General features: G+C 43.7%; 1 protein-coding gene across 1 annotated transcript in view; it reads right to left on the bottom strand.

Annotated features, from left to right (window-relative positions):
* FBXW8 (F-box and WD repeat domain containing 8) overlaps positions 1-25,085 on the bottom strand; it is a 162,403-nt gene that overhangs the window by 14,972 nt on the left and 122,346 nt on the right. The window contains exon 8 of the mRNA XM_007938281.2: positions 4,950-5,077. Within this exon, the coding sequence (XP_007936472.1) occupies positions 4,950-5,077 (128 nt within the window). The remainder of the gene's footprint in view (positions 1-4,949; positions 5,078-25,085) is intronic.

Below are 25,085 nucleotides of genomic sequence, written 5' to 3'. Positions count from 1 at the left end.
AGGGTAGGACCTGTAGTCTGAACCTAACTAGGATGACTGCTTATTTAAAACAAAACAAAATTCTCCAGTGGATTATGTAACAGAAGGATTATATAACAGTACTCATTCACAGTGTCCAAGATGCAATAATAAATTACTTAACATACAAGACAAGACAAACAAAACATACCCAGAAAAATGTGACTCACTGACAAGGGCAAAGATAATTAACAGATGTCAACCCTGAGATAATTTATATTTTGGGACTTAACAACTATTTTAAAGCAGCTACTATAACTATATGCTCTGGTGGCATAGTGCCTAAGGCATCTGACTGTTAACCAAAAGGTTGGTGGTTCAAACCCACCAGCCACTCTGCAGAAGGAAGATCAGGCAATCTACTTCTGTAAAGATTTACCACCTCGGAAACCCAAAAGGGGTCACTATGAGTCGGAATCAACTCTATGGCAGTGAGTTTGGTTTGGTTTTTCAAAGGTAAGATGGAGTGGAAAGAATGATGTTTTCAGCAGAGAAATAGATATTATAAAAAAGAACTGAATGATAAAATCTAGAACCAAAAATACCAAATCTAAAAGAAACTCACTGGATGGGCTCAATAGCAGAATAACAACAGAGGAAAGAGTCAGTGAAAGTAAAATGAAATCAACAGAAATGTATCCAATCTGAGAATAGGAAGAAAATTAAGTTGGACACAAAAATGCACACAGTCTAAATGAGCCATGGGATAATATCAAAAGATCAACCATTCATGTCATCAGAGTCCCAGGAGGTGAGGGAAAGAGATTAATGCAGAAAAACATTTGAAGAAATAATGGTTTAAAACATTCCAAATTTGGTGGAAGATATAAATTTACAAATTCTAGAAACTCACTGAAATCCTCAAAAACAAAATGGTCTACTTCCTGCAAACTCTGTCTTAACCCTTTCAAGTTTCTCATAAAATCTTCTAAGCTATTAATTATTTTTGCTTTCACTGAACAAATACATACATTTATAATTAAAGACACCTGATTATAAGCAGCACCACTGTTTTATGTAACATCAAAAAACACTGCCAATTAATTTTGAGATGCCAAAGATTAAAACGTCCCAGTATCATTTAAACATTTAAAAAAAAAAAAAAAAAGTTTAACAAGTACCTCTTAGAATAAGTAACATGCATCTGGTGTTAAGCCCATGGTAAGTACCAGGCACAGTGTAAACAGAATAGACCCAAGCACTAAGTCCTAACATCTAATGTGCAACCCTGGTCCTGTAACATCACTCATTTCTCTTCCTGGTCTCAGAACGAAAAGACCAAAAAATGTGTTTAGCAAAAACTCTTTGATCCATTGTGATGTAACTGTTGAGCCAGAAACCCCAGCTCTCTCTCTCCCCCAACTGTCCAACAGGAAAGGCACAAGCTAACACTAACCCACTCTCCATCCTGCTCATTCTCATATTCCTCACCAGAGTCCAATTACCTTGTTTTTTTTCTGGAAAGGGTGACAGATTAGGTTATATAAATATATAATTTCTTTCTTTCTTTTAAACAGGAGCTCTGGTGTATAGTGGTTAAGGCATCCGGCTGCTAACCAAAAAGATCGGTGGTTCAAATCCACCACCTGCTCTGCAGAAGAAAGATGGGGCAGTCCACTTCCGTAAAGATTTACAGCCTTAGAAACCCAAAGTGGGTCGCTATGAGCTGGAATCAGCTTGATGGCAGTGAGTCTGGGTTTTGAGTTTTCACACATACACACACACAAAACTCCTTGCAAAATTCTACCCACGTTTGCAAACTACTCAAGCTGATTTCTTTACTTTAATGAAAAATTTGTTTTTGTCTTAACCTGGGACAGTTTTATGTATCTCTAGAGTCCATTTCATTCTCAAGTTATTTATAAAGTACTAACTGAGAGGATAACAGTGGGAATTAAGTTTTGTTAAATAAAAGAGGGAGATTCCAGGTTTTTTTAAAACTTGCATCAGCCACTAAGGGACAGCCAAGGACATAGTTCATTTCAGAGTTCTCTTCCTAACAACTGACCCCTACTCTTATTTTTTGAAATAAAACAATCTGTCTAAGCTGGGCATGCATCTCTAAAGCAATCTTACAGGTATTAAGCCTTTGGGGGAAAGTAAGACTTCCTTCCACTATATTTAAATGTCTCAACTCCTCATACTTTCCTTTTTCCAGATGTATAATTTTTATTTTGAAAAGCAGAATAACACCTGTGTTTCTAATACGTATTGCTAACAGTGCTATTTTGATTCATAAAGAGTGACCTCATCCATGAGGCTGGCTGTTATTTTCCAGCAGTGGTCAAACAGCTGGCACACAGCCCCAGGACAGGCTCTGATAAATGCCACTCTCGACATCATGACCCTCCCCCAACTAGTCTGCTCTTCTCATCCATAGAGACAGAGGGTTAAAAAGAAAAAATAAAAAAATAAAAAAATAACCTAATGTAGATTTACTAATAAAATGGGCTTAACGTAGTCATATCTGGACTTCAAAATGACCAGAGAAGGAAACCAAAGTCTCAGAACAAACTAGTCTACAGAGCTAACACAGCCTACAAAAAGCCACAGCCTCATGTACCCTGAGACCAGAAGAACTAGATGGTGCCCGATTACCATTACTGACTATTCTGATCGGGGCCACAGTAGAGGGACCCTGACAGAAGGGGGAAAAATCACGGAAAAGAACTCATATTCTTCAAAAGTCCAGACTTAATGGACTGATTGAGACCAGAGGCCTCCCTGAGACTTCTGCTCTAAGATGCTCTTTAAACCTTCAACTGACACTATCCCGAGATCACCTTTTAATGAACAGCACACAGAATAAAGGATAGTACCCCCTAAGTATGCTCCACTAAAAAACACCTACAAGAGACCAAAGGGTCAACAATGACTCTGAAGCAAAGATGAGAGGTAACTAGGCAGGGAGAACTACGGCACTGGCAGCAGAACCAGCAAACACAAAGAGGAGCTGGACACACTGTGGGAGACCTAACGAATGCCACTGAACAGTCTGTAAGGAAACTGTCCAACAGGAAACTGACTGACCATGTCATCTTTCACCACAAGCACAATCAAACATTATTTAAAAAAAAAAAAAAAAAAAAAAACCAGGGGGCCCTCGAACAGCAGGCCTTCCGCAGCTTTTCTGGCACTGGCTGCATACTGAGGCGCTGCTCCAGAGGAAGGAGACTGCGTTACTGAGTGTGCCTCAGTCTCCTAGGCGATGATGTAATGTACAGCTGACAGTGTCACCATGGTCTGCCTGAACACTGGTCTTCCAGAGCTCACTGGCTATGTGATAGAGAAGGCAGAGCCCTCTTCCCTTCAACACCACTGGCCTTCCTGTGAGCATAGCTGTGCCTGAACCCCTAAATGCTCGTGCTGCAAATGAGCTCTGACACACAACCCGCAATCCCGAGCCTCCGGATGCCCCAGAGACCCTCTGCATTTATGGCTGAATGCAAGGTGGGAAGAGCTGTGGCAGGAGCCCTGAAGGCTATGAGCACCACGAAGAATCAGCATACACAGTGAGGCTGAGTGGTGAGGCCTCCACGGAAGCGGCCTGGTACTGCAAAAGGCTGCTGCTTGTCGGACCTACCTCCTGTCCACGTTGCCACTGATCATGAGACTGGGAGGACAGTCTCGGAGGTTGATTCCAGCCCTCCTGGAAATGAGTGGCTGCGGGGTCCCTGTGGGGAGAGTCTATCGGAGAAGCCTGGATCTTTCCATAGCTCGGTCTTGAAAACTCAAACGTAAGCATCAAACCCTAAGTTGGTTACTTTCATTTGGTGTGCCAATGCAGAGTCCAGTTATCAAGCCTAGTTTTTTCGTTTTTTTCTTTTAAGAGGAAAACCACCTGGACGTGCACCGAAGAGTTCAATACTCAGGCACCAAGATATATACCATTTTAGGAGCCTTGAGGGGGGGAAAAATGGAGTATTTTCTGTAAAGTGTATTCACATTATCTTTTTGGTCTAAGCAGGGAGAGCAGCTAGAGAGGTGGAGGTCGAGAATTGAAAATATTATTTGACAAAATAATTATTTTTGCAAGCTGCCGCACTGGCGGGACACAGGTCTGGGATTTGGCACAGGGGAGTACCCGCCTTACAATCTGATACCCACCACCGAGCAGACCACCACCTGCAGCCTGGGGCTGGGCACAGGGGAGGGGGTGCCGGCAGAGCCTGGCTTCCAGCCACACTACCTCTCCTTGGGGCACTGGATCAGACACAGCAGATAACCAGCCAAAGGAAAAGACAAGGGGGAGAGGGGACGGGGAGGGGAGAAAACCTAAAATTTGGACTCAGAGGGTCTTTTTCAAACACTTTAATCCTTTCATTCTGATGATTCCTGGAGCGTCCATGGCTGGCACTGGAGCCTGTACCGGGAAAATCCGACTCCCGAAGCCAATGCGTTAAAGAGAAGAGTGCTAATCAGCTAAGTAGAAACTGGAATCTGTTCCCATGCACTCTTTTTTCCTCTTCACCAGAGGGACACCACAGTGTTCTGAAATACCCTCCTGACATCATTTGCCAGGCAACCCTATTTTGCTTAACATGATTCATCCCTTAGGTTATTGTTTTTAATATTAGAAAGTGAGCTTTTCAATGCCAAACAAATTTTGCAGCAGGAGGACAAAAAATATTCCAAGTGGTCTCAATGGACCTTCCAACGCGTCCACCAAATGACCTTAAAAGAATACCTTCCCGTGGTGCTTCAGAAATGAGGCAGATATCTAGCTACGTCCAAATATTACCAATACAAGACTTTGTTTTCTGAGTCTACAAAGACAGCATTTATGGCTGAATGCAAGGTGGGCAGAGCTGTGGCAGGAGCCCTGAAGGCTATGAGCATCACGAAGAATCAGCATACACAGTGAGGCTGAGCGGTGAGGCCGCCACGGAAGCGGCCTGGTGCTGCAAAAGGCTGCTGCTTGTCGGACCTACCTCCTGTCCATGTTGCCACTGACCATGAGACTGGGAGGACTGTCTCGGAGGTTGACACACGTGAAGTCACCAAGCGCATTCCCCAGCTTCGAGATGCAGCGTTCTGCTTCCAGGTTGCACACCAAGATCTGGTGGAGGAAGAAAAATACGAGGGCATACAATTACATGCACCAGGACTGCACCCGATGATGCCTCATCTCAGCAGAGGCGGGGCATGGTCGCGACCATTCAGCTCTTGTTAAAGGCCTGTGACAGGTCAATCTCCTAACTGTTGCCAGGTTAACAGTAGTATAGGGACATGGCTGTACCATACGACAAAAGGAAAATGCAGCCAAAGTATTCCTCAGGCCGTGGTGCAAACTCAGAGGAGACAAGAAAGAAGAATGCAAAATCGGGAAATTAGTAACTTCACACAGTAGAAGAAGCCTGGACACTAAGGGCCATGGGCTGATTCTGACTTGAAATTCACTGCAAAACAACCAGGTGACTTGCAGATGAACCACTCTGGGTTCTCCTTCTCTACTGTTTACACCGCAGAAGGTAAAACAAAAAAGTGAAAATTTAAAAAGGCAGTACAAGTACCCAGGAGGTGAAAAGGTGGCTTGCATAGTTAACCATTCAATGATTCCTTTAGACTAAACTACAAACCAAAACACAAACTCTTACTTCCAAACATTCCTCTTCAGTCACTGTCCACTTGCTAACTTTAGAAAGTTCTGCTCCATAGGTATGAAACCAAGTAAGAATGGGACCTTTGATCTCTAGACAGTGTAGCATTACATCAGAACACTTTTGTAGTACCAGCTCTCCAGCAAAGATTCCAAACAGCAACAATAAAGCCTGATTCAGGAGGAGATCATTTAAGTTCTATATTAAAAATCTTAGTAATTAAATTCAGTTTACATTATACTGAATACTCGCTGTGGTCAGTCACTGTTGTAGGGGCTGAGGATACAATCTCTGCCTCCAAATTCACAATTCAAAAGCCTCCTGATTAAAACACACACGTTCTAAGCATGCACTGCATTCTATTGATCATGTGGTTAATATTTTTAATCAATGAACTCAAAATTTTTAACATTAATATTTTATATACACATTGCCTCCTCTCTCGGCACACACATCACAAGGGTATGCTTTCTTTTTCTTGTTAACCCATACACTTATCAATCATCAGTGCACAGATGGTTCTCGGTGTCAGGAAGTTCCAAATGGTCTCCACCTTGAGAACCATCACACGGTCAGCACAGACTTCCAACAAGTGACTCTCTGGAAACAGCTAATAGCAAAAACGTCACTATAATAATAGTTAGCTATTTTCCAAGAAAGAGGAACATTTCAAAATTAGCAATGCCTTCTTGGTCCATAAAGAGTACAGAGAACAAGCTAAGATGAGCTGGAAAGTTTCTGCCTCAGGAAATTTCAACAGTTTTAAGATATCCAAAATAAAATTATTCTAAACGAGAACACAGAAATAATCCAATATTCCATCTACACTTAATAACCTAATTGCATAAAACCAGTTTCTGGGGGGAGAAAAAGCTATCTCATGGTCTATCATCAGCGAACAGTCTGTACCTCCATATCAGCAGAGAGCCTTCAGTAGGGTTCTTGGGCTCCGTATTTTCTCATTTACAAAATACTGCAACGTCTATAGCAGGAAAGCAGGTCTATATAATCAGTAAAATGCCCATAGCAACTCTAACAACTGAAATCTGATACTGACTCAGCTTCTTAGAAGTTTTTTTGACAGGGAGACGATGACTCGTTTCTGAGTGACAGAATGAGATCCAAACCCTTGCCAAGACAGACTTTACCAATTCATCATAAAGACATCTGAGTCAGTGGTCACGAGCCAAGTATGTCCTAGAATGTTTAATAATTCAATGAATCAGAACTATCCAAAGAGCACCTTTACCATGACGGTTAGTTAAAGACCACAGAGAGTAGAAAACACATTACCCAGCTCCGAGGCGGTGCTTTCCACGTTACAAGTCCCTTAACGACCTTTACCATTTTCCCCCCACCTCCCACCCCTGCCACTCTCTCTCTTTTAATAAGGTTGAGCAAATGGGACTTCATTTTATCTGATTGCCACAGACTAGTGAGATTAATTATTCATGCTCCCACTCTCCCTCTTGTTAAGACCATGCATTAGACTAATTTTTCTCTTTATTGCTCTAGTTGGGTGGGTCTTAATCCATGGCCACTTGACTCACTCACAGAGGTGAACAGATACGCTGGAAAGAAGGAAAAAACTACCCGTAGCTAAAATCTTGGAGAAAATGTTCAGCACTAATGTGACCGCCAGATCAATAGATGTTATTGAAATTTGCTCTTTAAGGACTAAGTGTGTGTTACAAAAGATGTTAAATAGTGAACACAGAGCAAACTTTTACAGGAGTCAGATGTTTCCAAATCATCTAAACCACCACCACCCGTTAAGACTGCCACACATTTTGCAAAGATGACTTCAAGGAGTGTGCAGTGTGTAGTCACAATACACTGGGTGAGTGTAATTTCTCACTGGCTTCCAGATAGATCGCGAGGGCACTATGTAGAAGCAAGAATGATCTTTCAAAAGAACATCGGCAAAAAGTTGGTTTGTTTTTTTTTTCTTTGTGATCTTAAGGTATTTCCAAAAATCCTATTCTTAGAATTTTAACTTTCAGTTTTGCAAGTATTCAGACTTCTTTGACATCGCTCTTTAATTTCTACAAAATCTTTTTTCTGATTTCTAACAGTATATTCTTATAAAACATTCCACCATAACAGAATTACATAGCAAAGAAAGTGGTGGTGGTGGTTGTTACCATCAAGTTGGACCCGACTCATGGCGACCCCTCTTTGGGTTTCCAAGGCAGTATCACTACGGAAGTAGACTGCCCAACCTGCCTTCCTCTGTACATTCCTCTCTGAGATAACCACTTTAACAGTTTGGTGTATATTCTTCCAGAACTTTGCTACCCATGTCTGCGCGCGCGTGTGTGTGTGTGTAAAACCTTCCTGTTCCTGAATGGGATTAATGATCTGAAACTTGTTTTTCCCACGGAATAACATGTCTTGAGAATTATTCTCTTGTCGGTACCTGCAGATATCTCTGGGTCCTTATTTTTGTTTGTTTTAGGTCTTGTTTTTTTTTTTTAATGGCTGCATACAATTTCTCTATGGATATAGACTTCCATATGGGTGAATATTTGGTAGTTTCTTATTTTTTTACATTAAAGAATTAATGCTGTTGTCCATTCCACAGCCAGGTGACAAATATTTATTAGTCATTTTGTATGCACTTGGCACAGGAATGACTGGGATGGCGGTGACGTTCAGAAGCCTCAGCCTGCTGGCAGCTGCAACAGCCCACCCCTTCCCTGGATGGTACATGGCCACCAGCTGTCCTGCTCCTCTGCCCACAGGACTTGCTCTCCGAGGACACTCACCACCCCATCTTACAGCCATAGCCTGGCAGCTGGTGCCTTAAAGAGTCAGAGAGAGCTGTACAGCTTCAAGGAGGTGGCAGCAGCCACAGGCCCAACATCAGGGAAGCATCAGCAACCTCCCTTGTGCAGGTGGGCAGGCCCTGTATCCTCCAGGTGTGACTGGGGCCTTTAGTGTGCCCAGGAAAACCATGGTTTCACTCAACAAAACCGTGAAGGAAAAAGCTGAGAAATGGCTGTTGTCCCTATAACTGGGTGAGCTCAAGACAGGCGCACCTTCCTTTCACCCAATCAGAACTGGATTTAGCACTGTAAACCTCTCCTAACTCTAGAATGGACACACCCTCCCAATTCAACATGAACAGGTGGGATACACACATCACTGTGAAGAGCTAACAGAGCCCCGAAGGCCCAGAACTGTGGTCATGCACTCGATGAAGGAGGAAAGGAACTCCATACGTGTTGTCTTGGCTTCATTTATGCCATGATGCCTCCTCATCCTCACATATGAAGCCAACAACAACCCAAGCCGCTGGCTCTCCTCCGCACAGCACCAACAGTGCCTTTCCAAAGGGGTCAAATGGGCAGTCAGAGGCTTCCTTACAAGAGCAGAGCATCTGAAAGGGGTTTGTGGACTAATAGACCTTGCAAACCTCTGCCTCCATGGCCCTGAGACCCTCACAACTAGACGGTGCCCAGCTACCCCTGCTGATCACTCTGATCAGAATCGTAACAGGGGGTCCCGGACAGAGTGGAGACAGACGTGTAACAAAATTCAAAATCCCAAATCCGACTCAGTAGTCTGACAGAGACCACTGGAGCCTCCAATACTATGGCCCTTAGACACCCTTCAAACCTAGAACTGAACCTACCCCAGGGATCACTTTTCAGCCAAACAGTACACAGACCTATAAAATGAACAATAAAACACCAGGGAAGAACATACTCTTCAGAGACCAGAAGGGAAGTATTTGCCCAAAAATAACTCCTAGAAGGCACAAAGGGGCAGGAAAGGAGGAGGAATGGAAACTGAGAATCTAGGGAGGAAGTGGGAAGAGTGCTGTTACATTGAGGGATTGCAACTACTATCACGAAACAAAATCTGTATAAATTATTGAACGGAAAACTAATTTTCTCTGTAAACTTTCACCCAAAGTGCAATAAAATAAACAAGTAAAAATAAATCGAAGAATAATCATAATTAAAAAAAAAAAAAACTATCCTTGTTTTCTGACTTTGAAATGGATAGGCATCCAGAAGAAGAAATAAGCCATTCATTGTTCAGAAACTGCCTTTGTGAAGCCACGACTGTTTGCTGCTGCAATTTTAACAGACGGAAGAAACAAGGGGAGCACAGGGTTAGGAGACGTTTTCCTCGACAGAAGCAGACTCAAAGACAACAGGCATGGGGAGGAAGGTGTGGGTGAGATCCTTGCAGATGGCTACGTCTATCTACTTTCTTATGGACCCCCAACCTTCCCCCCACCATGGTTACCACATGCAGTATGCTCTCCTGAGGAAGGAAACGGCCTACAAAGCTACATAGCCACCCTGCAGAGAGCAGAGCAAGCAGCCCTCACGCTTTCTGCTCCTCCATCCCAGTCAAGCCCAGGCTGTGCTATCTTCTCCATGAAGCCTGCAGCACACAGTCCATTCCCTCTCATTGCTGAACATCTACTGTCTACACACTTCACCTGATATTCCTGAGGGACCGTCTGGAGTTGTACATTCTATCTTCCTCCAACTTTTCCCACACCCATGGCTCTCAAACTGTTGAGGGCAGGAAAATCATCTCAGGAGACTGAACTTAGCAGGTCAGGTGAGTGTCTGGAAGTGGTACTGTTAACATATTACATGTTGGAAAACTGTCCTAGACTTACACTGTAAATTCCTCGGGGCAGACAGCATATCATTCATTCACTCAGCATACATGAAGGACCAAGTATGTGCCAGGTACTGTGTTAGTCACATAGTCCCTGCATCTGGCTAAGTGTTGCATTTGGCAGGCATGCAATAAGTGTGGGTATATTCACTGTACCAATACAGGCACATCCAGGGCTGGTAGAAAGTCTGGTACACTGACAATACCCAGATACTCATTTTTCAGCTTAATACATTCCCCTATTCTAAGGTGTCTAATCTAGCTGGCGACTTGTACAAAAGGACTGCTTCATTCTATTTAAAACAGAAGATGGTTTCATAGCTCTCTCTCCATAATATTCAGATTCTAGATTCTACAACACCCAACTATATTTAAGCCCTAAGGTTCCACTTCTTGACAACATGTTGGAAAAACTCTCCTGTTACAAATATTGAAGATGTTGGTAAGAGTCATTCTATTAACTAGCATAGTTTGAAACATATTATTTTATTTGTAAAAAGTCAGGGAAACCCACAGGAGCCAAAAACAAAGAAAGCACAAACACCAGAAAGGGAGGTGAGCTCTGAAGCCGGAGGCTGCTCTGGGCCACCTGCCAGAGTTAGGAGCCTAGAGAACTAGAGAAACACGAGACAGGTTGTGGCCAGTACAAAGTGGCGCCTCCAAGCTGAGATCTCTGCTTGAAGCTGGGGCCCTTGTAGGGCTATCGAGCCTCAGCAGAAAGTACGCTAGGAAAAGAACTCCACTGGAAAGAGAGCTCAGAAACTTGCCTGCCCAGTGCAGCTCAGGACAGAAATGTCTGCCCTAGAATCCGCAATCCTACATGTGCCCTCACACAGGTTTGGGGCTTGACTTTACACTACCTGCAAGGCCAAAGGAACTCCAGTGTAGTAATTCATTTTAAGGGTTTCCTGTTTGGTAACATGCCTCAAGGCACCTGACAGGACCTTCTTAGGAGGAAAGCATTCTCAACCCAGGCCCCTTAAGAGTCCTCCAAGTATGAGTGTGTAAAAAGAGATTCCAACTACAGAAAGAAAGAACTCACTGATGTTTATCAGATTGAGAATACAAAAGAAGCACACTGAAAATGTTCACAGAAATAAGAAAGCGAGGGTCAAGGTAGCAAAGCTGATCAAGCAGATCTGAAGGAAAGAACAAACGTGATTTCTACAATAAGTCACCTAATGAGATTAACAATCACACAGACTCAAAGAATTTGTAAACTGGAACAGAGAGTTGAAGAAGTGACTCAGAATGCAACAGAGAGAGACGGTGATGAGCATGTGGTGACCAGCGCAGGAGAGGCTAAGGTGGTCTACTGCATCGAGCCTGAGTTCCAGACAAGAGAAGAGAGAGTGAGGGAGAGGAGTTTCCAACAAGATAATGGGTGGCATTTTCCTACAACTGAAAGGAAAGCAGCACAAGAAACCTGAAACAGGCTATATAAAAATAAATTCACACCTAGACACAGTACAGTGAAACCTCAGAAAATTAAAGACAAAGAGATTGGAAAAGAAAGCAAAAAAAAAAAAAAAAAGAGAGAGAGAGGAAAAAAAGTGTTCTAAATAGGAATGACAGTTAGACTGAAAGCCAACTTCTCAGTAACAGTCAATGGAAGTCAAAACCATTAATATCTTCCAAGTCCTCTAACGGAAGGAAGGTTGGGCAATCTATTTCCGTAGTGATACCGCTTCAGAAACCCAAGGTGGGGTTGCTATGAGTCAGGTTCGACTCGATGGCAATGCGTGCGTAAGGCTTATAAACCTAAAACTAATGTAGAATAGAAAGTTTATTTCTAACAAAGGAAATAAAAAGTTATCTTCTAAGCCTCAAGAGAAAACAACTGTCAGCCTAGAACGGAAAGGGCTAACACAGCTGCCTTTCAGGAATGAGGGTGAAATAAAGATGCTTTTAGAGGACCACCAGCACCACCCCCACGCCCCCACCTGAGAGCCCTTCAGCCGACAGACCCTCACAAAGAGAACTTCTAAAGAATGTGCTTCTGGGATATGGAAAATCATTTCAGAAAAAGGGTGTCAGGTGCTGAAGAAATAGTGAGCAAAGATTCAGGGAAATGTGTACAAAAGTGCACAAACATCAACTACATACAACAATAATGCTGATTTAGGCAGTAAATCTTTACGGAAGTAGAATCCCGTTTTCCTTCCATGGATCTTTCCATGGAGTGGCTGGTGGGTTTGAATCCCAGACCTTCTGGTTAGCAGTCAAATGCCTTAGGCACTATACCACCAGAGCTCCTTAAATAAATAGTCTGGGTCCTTACTATCCCAAAGAGTGAAGTCCCACAAACCAGAGAAATGTAATGTATTCTGGAGTGAACAGATGCTTCTCTGCATAGCTGTATGATATTTGGAACACAGGAGAGACTCAGTGTCTATTTAACGAATAAACGCTATACATCTCTGCCTACACCTCCCGGTTATAGGTGAATGACGCACAGGTCTTATAGTAAAGATATGCTCATGCATACAAATGAATACACTTGCTTCTCCACTGACAGCAATGTATTTAGCAGTTTCACAAATGGCAGGTACAGCACAGACCCTGAAGTCCAAGATTTTCATGCTCATTTTTTTTTTCTTTCTAATTAAAAGATACGAAAGAAAAAGGTCTGTAAGTCTTTGAGGTGGAATCTACTCATGTAAACGACCCAACTTGCTATTTGACCTGCCATAAATATGACCTACAAAAATGTGAAGTTTAACCTCAAAAAATGCAGGCTCTGCATATCTGTGTTCACAAAGCTAAGTGAGCAGCCTCTATAAATTCTCAGATGAGCTAAGATTTTTAAAAAAACAAGATGAGAAAGACAGACAATTGGGGCAGGAGGGGGAGCTAGTGAGAAAAGAGTAAATCATACACAAAACAGCCAATAAAAAATAAAAAAGCAGTTAATATACATGAATAATGGATGTCTGATTTAAAAGCAGTTTACTCCGATATGATGTAATTTTTGACAATCAGCCAGGCAGACTATTTTGTAAGTCCCTGCCAGAGATAAGTCACAGCATAAGGCTTGGTAACGCGGCCATATCTGTGAACATGTGGAAGATGACTTTCACCACCGTCCCAAAGGTGACTTGCTGTTGGCAAACAAAAACGCGCCTCTCAGGTGCATTTAGCGGCAGCCGCAGCAGCAACATGCAGGGCTGGAAGAAATGGACCCCGACACAATCAAAGCCCTGCAACATGGCACCCCTAATGGTTTCCATGACACGCTTCTGGCACAGTCCACACTCAAAGTCAGCACAAAGGGAGAAGCCTGGGCTGCTTTCTTGTTTAAGTTTTAATTGGAGTGACAAGTCCAGGAGGCCAAGATGTTCCAGGGACGGACGGTGTCGTTGCGCAGCGCCAGGCACTGGGTAGGCGAGGACTGTGCACACTCCCCGCCACCACGTGCCAGTGCACCTGCAACCCCCGCTGTTCCAGGACTGGATGCTTCCTGGGAAGGTGCTGCCAGTCACTGCAGGCTGTGCCAAACTGGGGCTTTGTGATGCAGGCAGATGTTTACAAGGGACCAGACCGAGGCCAGATCAACACCTATTGTGACCTAAGCCTGAAAGGAGCCCAGAGAGCAAGAGTACATGGCGTAGGAAACCAGGCAACAACCACCCAAATAATACATGACTAACAGAGGGAGAGCAGGCCTCTGGTACAGAGAGCAGAATCCAGCTCTCTGCTCTGCTGCGGGGCTTCAGAGAACCAACCCCTATCCTGATGCTAGAAGAAGGATACAAAACGTGACCACAAAGAGCTGGATCATGATTACACAAAAATGAACAGGAAACATTCAATGTTATAGCATTAAGTCCAATCAAGAGATTTTAATTATTATGCAAATGTCTAACTGAAAGCTGAACATCCTGCCGTCTTCACTTTAGTGCTCCCAACATGCCTCACCATAATGAAAAGCAAGGCTGCCTCAAAGCACTTCACAGACACTAACCACGTGTTATTCGTCACGGGCCCCAGGAGCACGTACACGTCGTCAGCACTCTGTTCGCTGTCGTTGAGTCAGTTCTGACTCAGGACACCCCCGTGTGTGTACAGCCGTGCTCCACAGGGTTTCAGGGTGGTGACTTTTCAGAAGCAGATTCCCAGGCTTTCTTCTCAGGTGCCTCTGGGTGGGATCAAATCACCAACCTTTTGGCTGATAGTCGAGGGCCTGACCATTTGCACTGCCCAAGGATCCTAAGAATGTTACCATTAAACCAATTTCATAGGGAGGAAAACTGAGGCTGCAAACTATCAGATGAATTCTTTCAAAGTAAAAGCAACTTACATAGATGTCATCAAAAAAGTTGGGAAAGCACAAGTGAGATGCCCACAATGTGAAAACATGCAGTTCCTTCATGAGCAGTGTGCATGAAGTGCAGGTGGCTATCAATTCTCTTTTGACGAGCCTGGCAGCTTGTAGGTTGTCCCTGAGTTAGACTGGACAAAGGCTCAGAAGAGAGCAGACAGGCAGAATGTCGCCAACGTCAGCTCTCTGAAACAAAGAGCTGAAGGGGGAGACTGGACACCGGCAATGAATGACGAAGGCCGCTGGTGGGAGGCACACAGTCTAACACTCCAGGGCACCACTCACACCTCCAGGGCAGAGTCGTATTTCATAAACTACACAGTACACAGCTGTATCAATAGACAGAAGTTTAGCAGCATACTGCACATACGAAAACTCTACACATTCCCAAAAAATCAAACCTGCTGCCGTGGCATCAATTCCAACTCACAGTAACCCCATGTGACAGAGCAGAACTGCCCGTGGGGTTTCCTAGGCTGTAACCTCTATGGAAGCAGATAACCAGGGCTTTTCTCCTGCAGGGTGGCAAGTGGGCTCGAACTGCCAACTCTTCAGTTAGCAGCCGAGCACCTAACCCCTGTGCCACCAGAGCTACTGTTACTAATGACCATGATATACTTTTCACATGAATCCTTTCAAACCATCATCCCATCTGAGTCTTACAACCACCACAAGGCAGACAAACACTACTGTCTCCATTTTATGCATAAAGAAACCAGGCTTAAATAATCTTAAATAATTTGCCCCAAAATTATTAACAAAAGTAGCTGAGGAAGCAGGAAGCAGGGTGCACCTACTCACAGTTCTATGGAAAGTTTGCAATCACATCACAATGCCTCTTTCCTGAGTCGTGTCAAAAAATGATTCGGAAGGAAGACTGGGCAATCTGCTTCCATAGAGATACTGCCTTGGAAACCCAAAGAGGGGTCGCTGTGAGTCAGAATCAACTCCACAGCAGTGACTAGTGATAGCCATTATACTGTCCCTGAGGGGCACAGTTTGTGCTCAACGACTAACCTAAAGGTTGGTGGTCTAAACCCACTGAGCAGCACCTCAAAAGAAAGGCCTGGCAATCTGCTTCCATAAAGATGACAGCCAAGAAAAGCCTCTGGAACAGTTCTACTCTGTGACACATGGGGTCACCATGGGGCAGAAATAACTTCAATGGCAGTAGTTTAAATGACCATCACGGGATTCTCTTGTGTACAACACCACTAAATGCATCATTTCATTGACTCCCCACAATTCCTTAAGGTGGATGCCACGATTTTACTTACTTTACATGCGATGAAAACAAAGACATGCAGAGATCAAACCACTCGCACAGTTACGAAGTTCTGCGACCAGGAGTCAAACCCGGACGGCTGGGCTCCAAAGCCCACTCCAGACTTCTCAAAGTGTGGTCCCAGGGCTGAGTTATCAGAGTGCCAGAGGATCCAACAGATGAGCAAATTCTCGGGCCTCACCCAAAACTCGGTCAATCAGAATCCTTAGGGGCAGGGCCCAAGAATCTTTATTCTAACCAGGCCTCCAGGAGAGTGTGATGTCACCCTGAGTCTGAGAACCCCTGCACTACACCTATACTGCCTCCTACACCAAAAAAAGAGTTTCAGCAATTGAAGACGTCAGGCTACCCAGCTCTCTACCCTCACGTCCTGCCTCCCACCTGCTGCCAATGTGGTTAGGGAAACCAGATTTGTGAAACAGGCCACAGTGCTAGGTAGTAACAATACCAGCACGTGAGACGCAGTGTGTGTGCTTAAGAGCTCACAGAAACTGGGACTCAGCAGGACACAGATTGTTGGTACGACTTCTTGCAGTGAACGAGATTACTGGACGGATGGACCAGTATTGGCCCTTTCTTGGAAGGACATGAATAGAGAGGAGGGGAAGAAAGCATGGTAAGGCCAGCCCCTGGTCAGGAACAAACGTGGCAAAGTCAGGACTGCCCTGGCCAGGCTAGAGCAAGGGGCTCACTTTGGAGGTGTGGGACTGGAGCCAAGATGAGACCTGACCCTCCAGAGTTGAAGGCCATGCTGAAGACAGGCACCAGGGCCTCATCCACAGTTCTTGGCAGGTAGCCATCACTCTGAAAACAGAAACGAACTGTGAAGATGGGCACCAAGAGGTGGTATAAGAGTGCCAAGGCAGGAAAGGGGTCTGGAGAAGGAATACAAGCTGGGGAGATCCTGCCCTTTCACCAACTAAAGCTGAATTCGGGGAGATAGTATGTTCATGTCATTTCCAATGTATTTTCAAACTTACTGTAGTAGACCACCCCAGGAAACACCAGATTCTAAAGAGGCTGCCTTGGAAAGCGGGTGGAGCTTGGTGCAAATGTGGAAAGATTCGCAGAAACCTGAGTGTTCAATTCCGTTCCGGTCCAGTCAGTAGGTCCTACATCCCAGGTGAATGGCACAGCCCTGAAGCAGGAGAGGTGAGCTGACGCTGGAACTCAGTTCAGGGCTAAGTGGCTTTCGGTGTGTGGCACAGTTTGCAAAGTTTGGGCCTCACCTGAAGACACTGTGAACCGCATCGTCCCTCCTGAGTCCATTAATCTGGAATGTGACTGCTCAAGTGCAGACTGAGCTGGAGTTTTCCTCTGCCCATCTACAAAGCCAGATTTACCCTGTAAATTAATAACACGCTGAGGGAACACTTACAAGAGTAACTCTGACTGCATTAGGAGGACCCATGTGCAACTCAATAATTGATAAGTTAATTATGAACCCACTCTCTCACACAGTGCCTTACACAAGACTGAAGCACTGAAAGAGCTAATAGATCTTATTCACAAACTGGAAAAAAAAAAGTTCTCCACTTTGTAATATTTTGTTAGTTTGCCTTAAGCTGCCATGTGTATCTGTGAACAGTCAAATATTGTAAATATTCTAAAAGTCAACTCACTCAGGCCATTTTGTGTGTGCCCCTCTCTCTCTTACCTTCCCCCTAAACTGACACCATCAGTCTCAGTTGTCTGAATATGTATCTAAAGCACTCAGGCTGTGCCGTGGTGTAAATTTTTAACTTCTGGAGCAAAGGCCAACATTTTCAACAGGCCACCCTCCCTTGAGCTTCATTCACTGCCAAACAAGCTAATTTCTGTTGTTACCATTAGGTTCCATTAATTCGGTTCTTACTCATAACAATCCTACGTACAACAGGACACCACCGCCCGGTTCCTGTGCCATCCTCATAGTTGTTGTGCTTGAGCCCACTGCTGCAGCCACCCTGCCAATCCGCCTCACTGAGGGGCTTCATCTTTCCGCTAACGTTCCAACTTTCCCAAGCATGATGTTCTTCTCCAGGACTGCCCCCTCCTGATAACAAGACCACAGAACGAGAGACAAAGTCTCACCATCCTCACTTCTGAAGAGCAATTCTGCTATACTGCTTCCAAGACAGATTTATCCATTCTTCTGGCAGTCCATGGTATATTCTGTATTCTTCACCAACACCACAATTCAAATGCATCAGCTCTTCTTCAGTCTTCCTTATTCACTGCCCAGCTTTCACACGCATATGAGAACAGTGAAAATACCGTGGCTTGGGTCTGGCACACCTTAGTCCTCAAAGTGAAATTTCTGCTTTAGCACTTGAAAGAGGTCTCCTGCAGCACATCTGCCCAATGCAACACTGTTTGATTTCCTGACTGCTGCTTCCATGGGCGCTGACTATGGAGCCAAGTCAAATAAAACCCCTGACAACTTCATTCTTTTCTCTGTTTATTGTGATATTGCTTATTGGTCCAGTTGTGGGGACTTTTGTTTTCTTTATGTTGAGGTGTAATACATACTGAAGGCTGTACCTTTTGATTTTCATCAGTAAGTGCTTCAAGTCCTCTTTGCTTGCAGCAAGCAAGGTTGTATCACTTACATATTGCAGGTTGTTAATGAGTCTTCCTCTACTCCTGATGCCATGGTTCATCCTCATGTAGTCCAGCTTCTCAGATTATTTGCTCAGCATACAGACTGAATAAGCATAATGAAAGGATACAACCCCAATTCACACCTTTCCTGATTTTGAACCACACAGTATCCCCTTGTTCTGTTCAAACGATTGCCTCTTGGTCTATGTGCAGGTTCCTCATGAGCACAATTTAGTGTTCTGGAATTCCCATTCTTCTAAATGTTATCCATAATTTATGATCTGCACAGTTGAATGCCTTTGCATAGTCAATAAATAAAACTCAGGAAAATATCTTTCACTACTTTCAGCCAAGATCCATCTGACATCAGCAATGATATCCCTCATTCCATGGCCTCTTCTTGAATTGCTGGCACTTCCCTATGTACTGCTGCAAACATTTTTGAATTATTTTCACCAAACTTTTACTTGCATGTGATATTAATAATATTTTTGGATAATTTCCTCATTCTATTAGATCACTTTTCTTTGGAACGGGCACAAATACCTATCTTCCAGTCGCTTGGCCAGGTGGCTGGCTTCCAAATTTCTTGGTGTAGATGAGCGGGCGCTTCCAGTATTGCATCCATTTGTTGAAACATCGCAATTGGTATTCTGTCATTTCCTGGATCCTTGTTTTTTGCCAATTCTTTCAGTACAGTTTGGACTTCTTCCTTCAATACCATCGGTTCTTGATCATACGCTACCTTCTGAAACAGTTGAACGTCGATGAATTCTTTTTGGTACAGTCACTCTATGTACTCCTTCCATCGTCCTCTGATGCTTCCTGCATCATTCAATATTTTGCCCATAGACTTGTTCAATATGGCAGCTCCAGGCTTGAATTTTTTCTTCAGTTCTTTCAGCTTAAGAAATGCCAAGTATGTTCTTCCCTTTTGGTTTTCTAAAACCAAAAGGTCTTTGTACGTTTCATTATAATACTTTACTTAAGGCACCCTCTGAAATCTTCTGTTCAGATCTTTTACTTTATCATTTCTTCCATTTCCTTTAGCTACTCTATGGGTAAAACTTCAAGAGCAAGTTTCAGTCTCTGCTGACATCCCTTTTGATCTTTTCTTTCTTTCCTGTCTTTTTAATGGCCTTTTGCCTTCTTCATGTATGATGTCCTTAATATCATCCCACAACTCCTCTCGTCTTCAGTCATTAGTGTTCAATGCATCAATGTATTCTTGAGATGGTCTCTAAATTCAGATGGTATATACTCAAGGTCATACTTTGGCTCTTGTGGACTTGTTTTAATTGTCTTTAGCTTCAACTTGAACTTCCATATGATCAACTGATTGTTCCACACTCAGTCCCTGGCCTTGTTCTGACTGATGACATTGAGCTTCTCCATCACCTTTTTCCACAGATGTAGCTGAATTAATCGCTGTGTATTCCATCTAGCAAAGTCCATGTGTATAGTCACCATTTATGTTGTTGGAAAAAAATGTTATTTGCGGTGAGTAAGTTGTTGGTCTTCCAAAGTTCTATCAGGTAATTTCCTGTGTTGTTTCTATCACCAAGGCCATATTTTCCAACTACTGTGCTTTCTTTTTTGTTTCCCACTGTCACATTCCCATCACCAGTAATTATCAATGCATCTTGATTGCATGTTTGATCAATTTCAGATTGCATGAGTTGGTCAATCTGCAATTTCTTCATCTTTGTCATTAGCAAAAGAGCTCTGGTGGCGCAGTGGGTAAAGCATTTGGCTGCTAACCAAAAGTTGGCAGTTCAAACTCACCAGCTGCTCCTCAGGACAAAGATGAGACAGTCTGCTCCCATGAAGATTATAGCCTTTGAAACCATATGGGCAGTTCTATCCTGTCCTATAAGGTCACTATGAGTTGAAATCAACTGGATGGCAGTGGAAGGTTCAGTTTGAGCATTCATGGTGGAATAACAAGAGCTGATGTCTAACTGACTCCAAGACTCATCCGGGAGAAAGAAACCAAAGCCCTGCCTGTCTGTGAGGGAAAATAAATGCGCACACAAAATAAGCTCCAAGTTCGCACTCTCCCTCGGGTGTGGAATGGTAAACTGAGATGGAAATTCTACATAAATAGTCAGGGGAGCCATTAGAATAAAAATTAGGCCCTAAGTGAAAGTGTAAGCTTAATTTACAAGACAAAAAAGCAGAAAGGCAATGAACATCATATATTTCAATGAATGGCTTTGTAAACTTGCTTAGTCTCCAGAATACTGGCTAATTTTTTAAATTAGAAAATAATACAAATATTATCGTACAAAAACTATGCAAGTGTGTGTGAAGACAAAATAAATGTAAGATGTGTACCAGCCCTCGTGGCAAAGGCTTTTTATACAAAGTGACTCAGCGTTCACATTAACATAATGTGTAAGTTCTGCACCAGAGTGGAACCGGCCTGTCCTGGCTATGCTAAACGTCGTCTTTCACGACAGTTATCGAGGAAATGTGTCTTGTGAAGAACCACACACTGCTATCACACACTACAAGTACAGCTTCAGCACAACGTCCATGCCACACTGTGACTACCTGTGCTCCGGCGGCCAGGATCACCCCACGCCCGCTCTCTAGCCTCTCCCTGCAGCAGCACCCACTCTAGCCCTGATGCCTGTGTCTGGACCACCCAACCTCTTTACCAGTCTTTGCTGGATGAACTCCAACCTGACCCCAAAGTTGGTGGGGATGGGAAGGTGAAGGAGGAACCTAACACACATTGAGTACCGACCATGTGGCAAAGCACATGACCTACCTTTCCAAGGTATCGTCATTCCTGCTTTCCAAATGGGAAAACTGAGGCATGCAAGTCACTTTCCTAAGGCTTATCTGACTCTGAAGCCCTTGCTGGTCCCACAATGGTTATACTCCCTTGACTAGAGGTGAAAAGGTATTTTCCTGATGTTCACACCTTCTCTAACTTCATTAGTGATCCTCCAGGATCACTAATGCTTCATCCTAAAGCACTCATACTTTCCACAGGAAGCAGCAGTATTCTATGAAATATTTTCCCCAGACTCGCCCATCACAGCTATACGAATATCAGAAATGGCTGGTCCTCAAAGGGCCTTCAAATGAGACGTTTCTCATTCAGTCCTGAGAATCCAATTCCCAGGGCTTTGTGCAAGTGCTTCAGGGTCATTACGACATCTGATGAGAATTTCACTTATTATTATTCATTATTAATGAGGGATTAACAATTATATTAATTACTGATACTATTTCTAATACTAAGGAGCTCTGGTAGCATAGTGCCTAAAGCACTTAACGGCTAACCAGAAGGCTAGCGGTTCAAACCCACCAGCCACTCCTCGGAAGGAAGGTTAGGCAATCCTACTTCCGTAGTGATACTGCCTCGGAAACCCAAGGAGGGGTCGCTATGAGTCGGGCCGACTCGACGGCAAACAACAACAACAACAACAACAACAAAGGAGCTCTGGTGGCACAGTGCCTAAGGCGTGTGACTGCTAACCAGAAGGTTTGTTGTTCAATCCATCAGCCACTCTACATAAGTAAGATGGCACAATCTACTTCTGTAAAGATTTACCACCTCGGAAACCCAGTGAGGGTTGCTATGAGTCAAAATCGACTCGGTGGTATTGAGTTCATTATAATTCTAATACACATACAAAACACATCTGAATGTTTTTTCATTCCTATCCGTTTATCTATATAATACTTCATCATCTCTGGAATTCACCAAATTCACTGTGAAGGTCTCATGACCTGTGTTCATCTCAACCTGGAGAAAACCACCTTTATATTGCTAAGTCACTGAGAAGGGCTGCCACAAGGCAGATGTCACATTTGAGTCATCTCTGTTTCCAATGCTCATCAGAAATCTAGCACACAATATGTGTTCAGTAAGTATTATTAACAATGACAGTCAGCAACATCAATGAATCCTTTTAGTGTCAACAATACTCAATAACCTAGAAAACTGGCTTCCAACAGCTCTTTTTCTAAACTTCTCCAAGAAGAAAGTGAATATAAAAAACATTCAAGGTTTAAGAGGAAAGTGAAAATCAAATCAGACATTTACTTTGTGAACCTTCCACTTTATATTATTTATTCTGTACGTAAAACACCAAGTTATAATTCTCCTCTGGAATGGACCCTGGAAAAAAGGAAAAGATGGGCTTCATATTCTGGTGGAGGTTTGGAAAACGTGGCCAGAATCCACAAGCAAGGCACGGCAGGTTCCAAAGGCTCTCCCAGACTGGTATTTCAACTCATGACGAGTGCAAGCAACCAATCCTAAGTCTCTTCACGTCCCTGGATGGGGAATGATTATCATAAGAGACGTTAGCAATTATTTTCCAGCGTGATGTAAGCTGAGGCAGCAGCGCCAAGCCAGCGTCCTTGTCAAACACATTCCAGCCTTCTGGATTACTTCACTCACATCTCCCTGATTAGGATGCGTGCCGATGCGCCTCTTAATACAATCTGCCATCAAATGCCAAGTACTTCAGAAATGAATTAGGAAATATGTCTAAATACATCGAATGATGCTAAGAGCCCTAAGTGGATCTCGCTTTTTCTTTATGAGGCATGAGACTCATCGCCAACATAATGCTCTGAAACAAGGCAATTCTATCTCCTGCCCCTCCACCTCTGAGAGCAAAATTAAATTTGAGCAAGAAAAGAATTAATAAAGATGATAAGGCATCATAAATACATTCTCTTGTTTGAAAGTATTTCTGACCGACTCAGGGACTCTGTGAGACATGCAAACAAATTTTAAAGGGACGTTTAGGCACAAAGGGCCGGGTGAGCAGAGTTCACTCCCATTTTTGTGCCGCAGCACGATGAAGAGTCAGGCCACAGCCACTGCTCTGATGCCTGTTGTCTTTCACAATCATGTGCCCCTTTGCAATGGCTTCCTTTATGGTCACTGATGCCACTGAGGTCTGAGAACCCAAGAACGCAACCTCAACACTTAGGAATCTATTTTCACCTAAAAAGACCTTTGAACAGCCCTTGTTGCCAACATATCCCTTGCCTAGCAAGATGCAGGAACTGATGAAAAATACCAAACACTTTCCTGGCTTATCATTTCTGCCAGCAGTAAGCACGAACCTTAGGAGATGTCATTAGAGAGAACACAGGAGTCCTCAGCCCATTTCAGAAGCCCTCAGCTACATAGCAGTATCCACAGCTCAATGCAATGCCACAGGTGACAGAAAAACAGCTTAAAACCACCATATCATTTGTTCAAAGAATCAAGGACTGTGGGTGCAGGAGAGGAGCCCATAGACCATTGTGCCCAACCATCCTCATTTTACAGAAAAGAGGCAGGTAAGCTTACCGACATAAAAGAACTATGAATTCTCCTGCAAATGGGCACCAAGCAAGCTAACCAGGGCCCAGGTCAGTGTGGGCTGCGGTTCTTTCCCCCACAACTGGGGCCTGAAATGGCTCTGGGGCCTGCACTCATTCTAGGTGGAGCCTCGTGGTCCAGTCCTCCATCTGCCTAAAAACTGGGCACTGCAAAGTAATTGAGGTGAAGGGCAGGACCACACAGATCTCTGTACAGCCCTTCTGGCCATATTTTGTTGTGATCTTTCTGAACAGTATGGAAGAGAAAAGAGGTTAAGGGAGTGGGATGTATGCTTATCCACCACTGTCCACAGCACAAGTGGTATGGAGGGCAAGAGCTATCGAGAGGATGGAGGGGCACAGCCTTCTGACCCAGCAAGTCTCCTCTGAGGAGCTAATCCTACAAATACCCTCATGCTGACCAAGTGCTGTGTGCACCAGGAAAAGACTGGGAGCAATGTAATGTCCACCAATAAGGAATTAACCAAATTAATTATGGTATATTCAGCAATTGGAAGGAAGACAGGACAATCTACTTCTGTAGTGATACTGCCTCGGAAACCCAAGGAGGGGTCGCTATGAGTTGGGTCTGACTCGACAGCACATAACAACAACAACATATTCAGCTAGGGGGAATATCATGGTTGCCACACACACACACACACAAAAACCCCAGCTCTTTACTAAGCCATAGGAAATGATGACATAATCTCCAAAAGATTATGTTGAGGGAAGCACAAGATGCAGAATAATACGGCATTTTACCATTTATGTTATAAAGTGGGGATGAGTGCATGTATTGGTAATTTGCTTTAAACAACCCAATGCTATCATGCTGATTCTGGGACAAGGCAGAACTGCCTTATTCATTTCCAAGGCTGTAATCTTTACAGGAGCAAATTGCCATAACTTTCTTGAGAGGGCTGTCTGATGGGTCTCAACTGCCGACCTTTGGGTTAGCAGCTGCAGCGCTGAACCCCCACGGCTCTTGCAGTGATGTGCTTACATGTGTATCACACAGCTCGGGAAGGGTGCTTAAGAACCTGACCACACTGGTTTGGCTCCTGGGAGAGAAACTGGGCGGCAGAGTGAAAGGAGCAGACAGACTCTCCACAGTACACCCTGTGTGATCTTTTCATTTCTGAAGCAGGTGAACATATGACCCAGTCAAAAAACATTTTCCTTTTCCCCTTTATTTTTACAAAAATAAAAAACATGTTTAGAGAGCTGATCTTTTGTGAAAATAGGTAATAGCCGCTTTTTCTATGACTGTCCTTGTCAGAGAAAGTCC

This window comes from Orycteropus afer, unplaced genomic scaffold (genome assembly GCF_000298275.1).
Source record: "Orycteropus afer afer isolate SDZICR_OR568_19922 unplaced genomic scaffold, OryAfe1.0 scaffold00048, whole genome shotgun sequence".
In the NCBI taxonomy this organism is placed as follows: domain Eukaryota; kingdom Metazoa; phylum Chordata; class Mammalia; order Tubulidentata; family Orycteropodidae; genus Orycteropus; species Orycteropus afer.
This window is presented reverse-complemented; position numbering and strand designations above follow the sequence as displayed.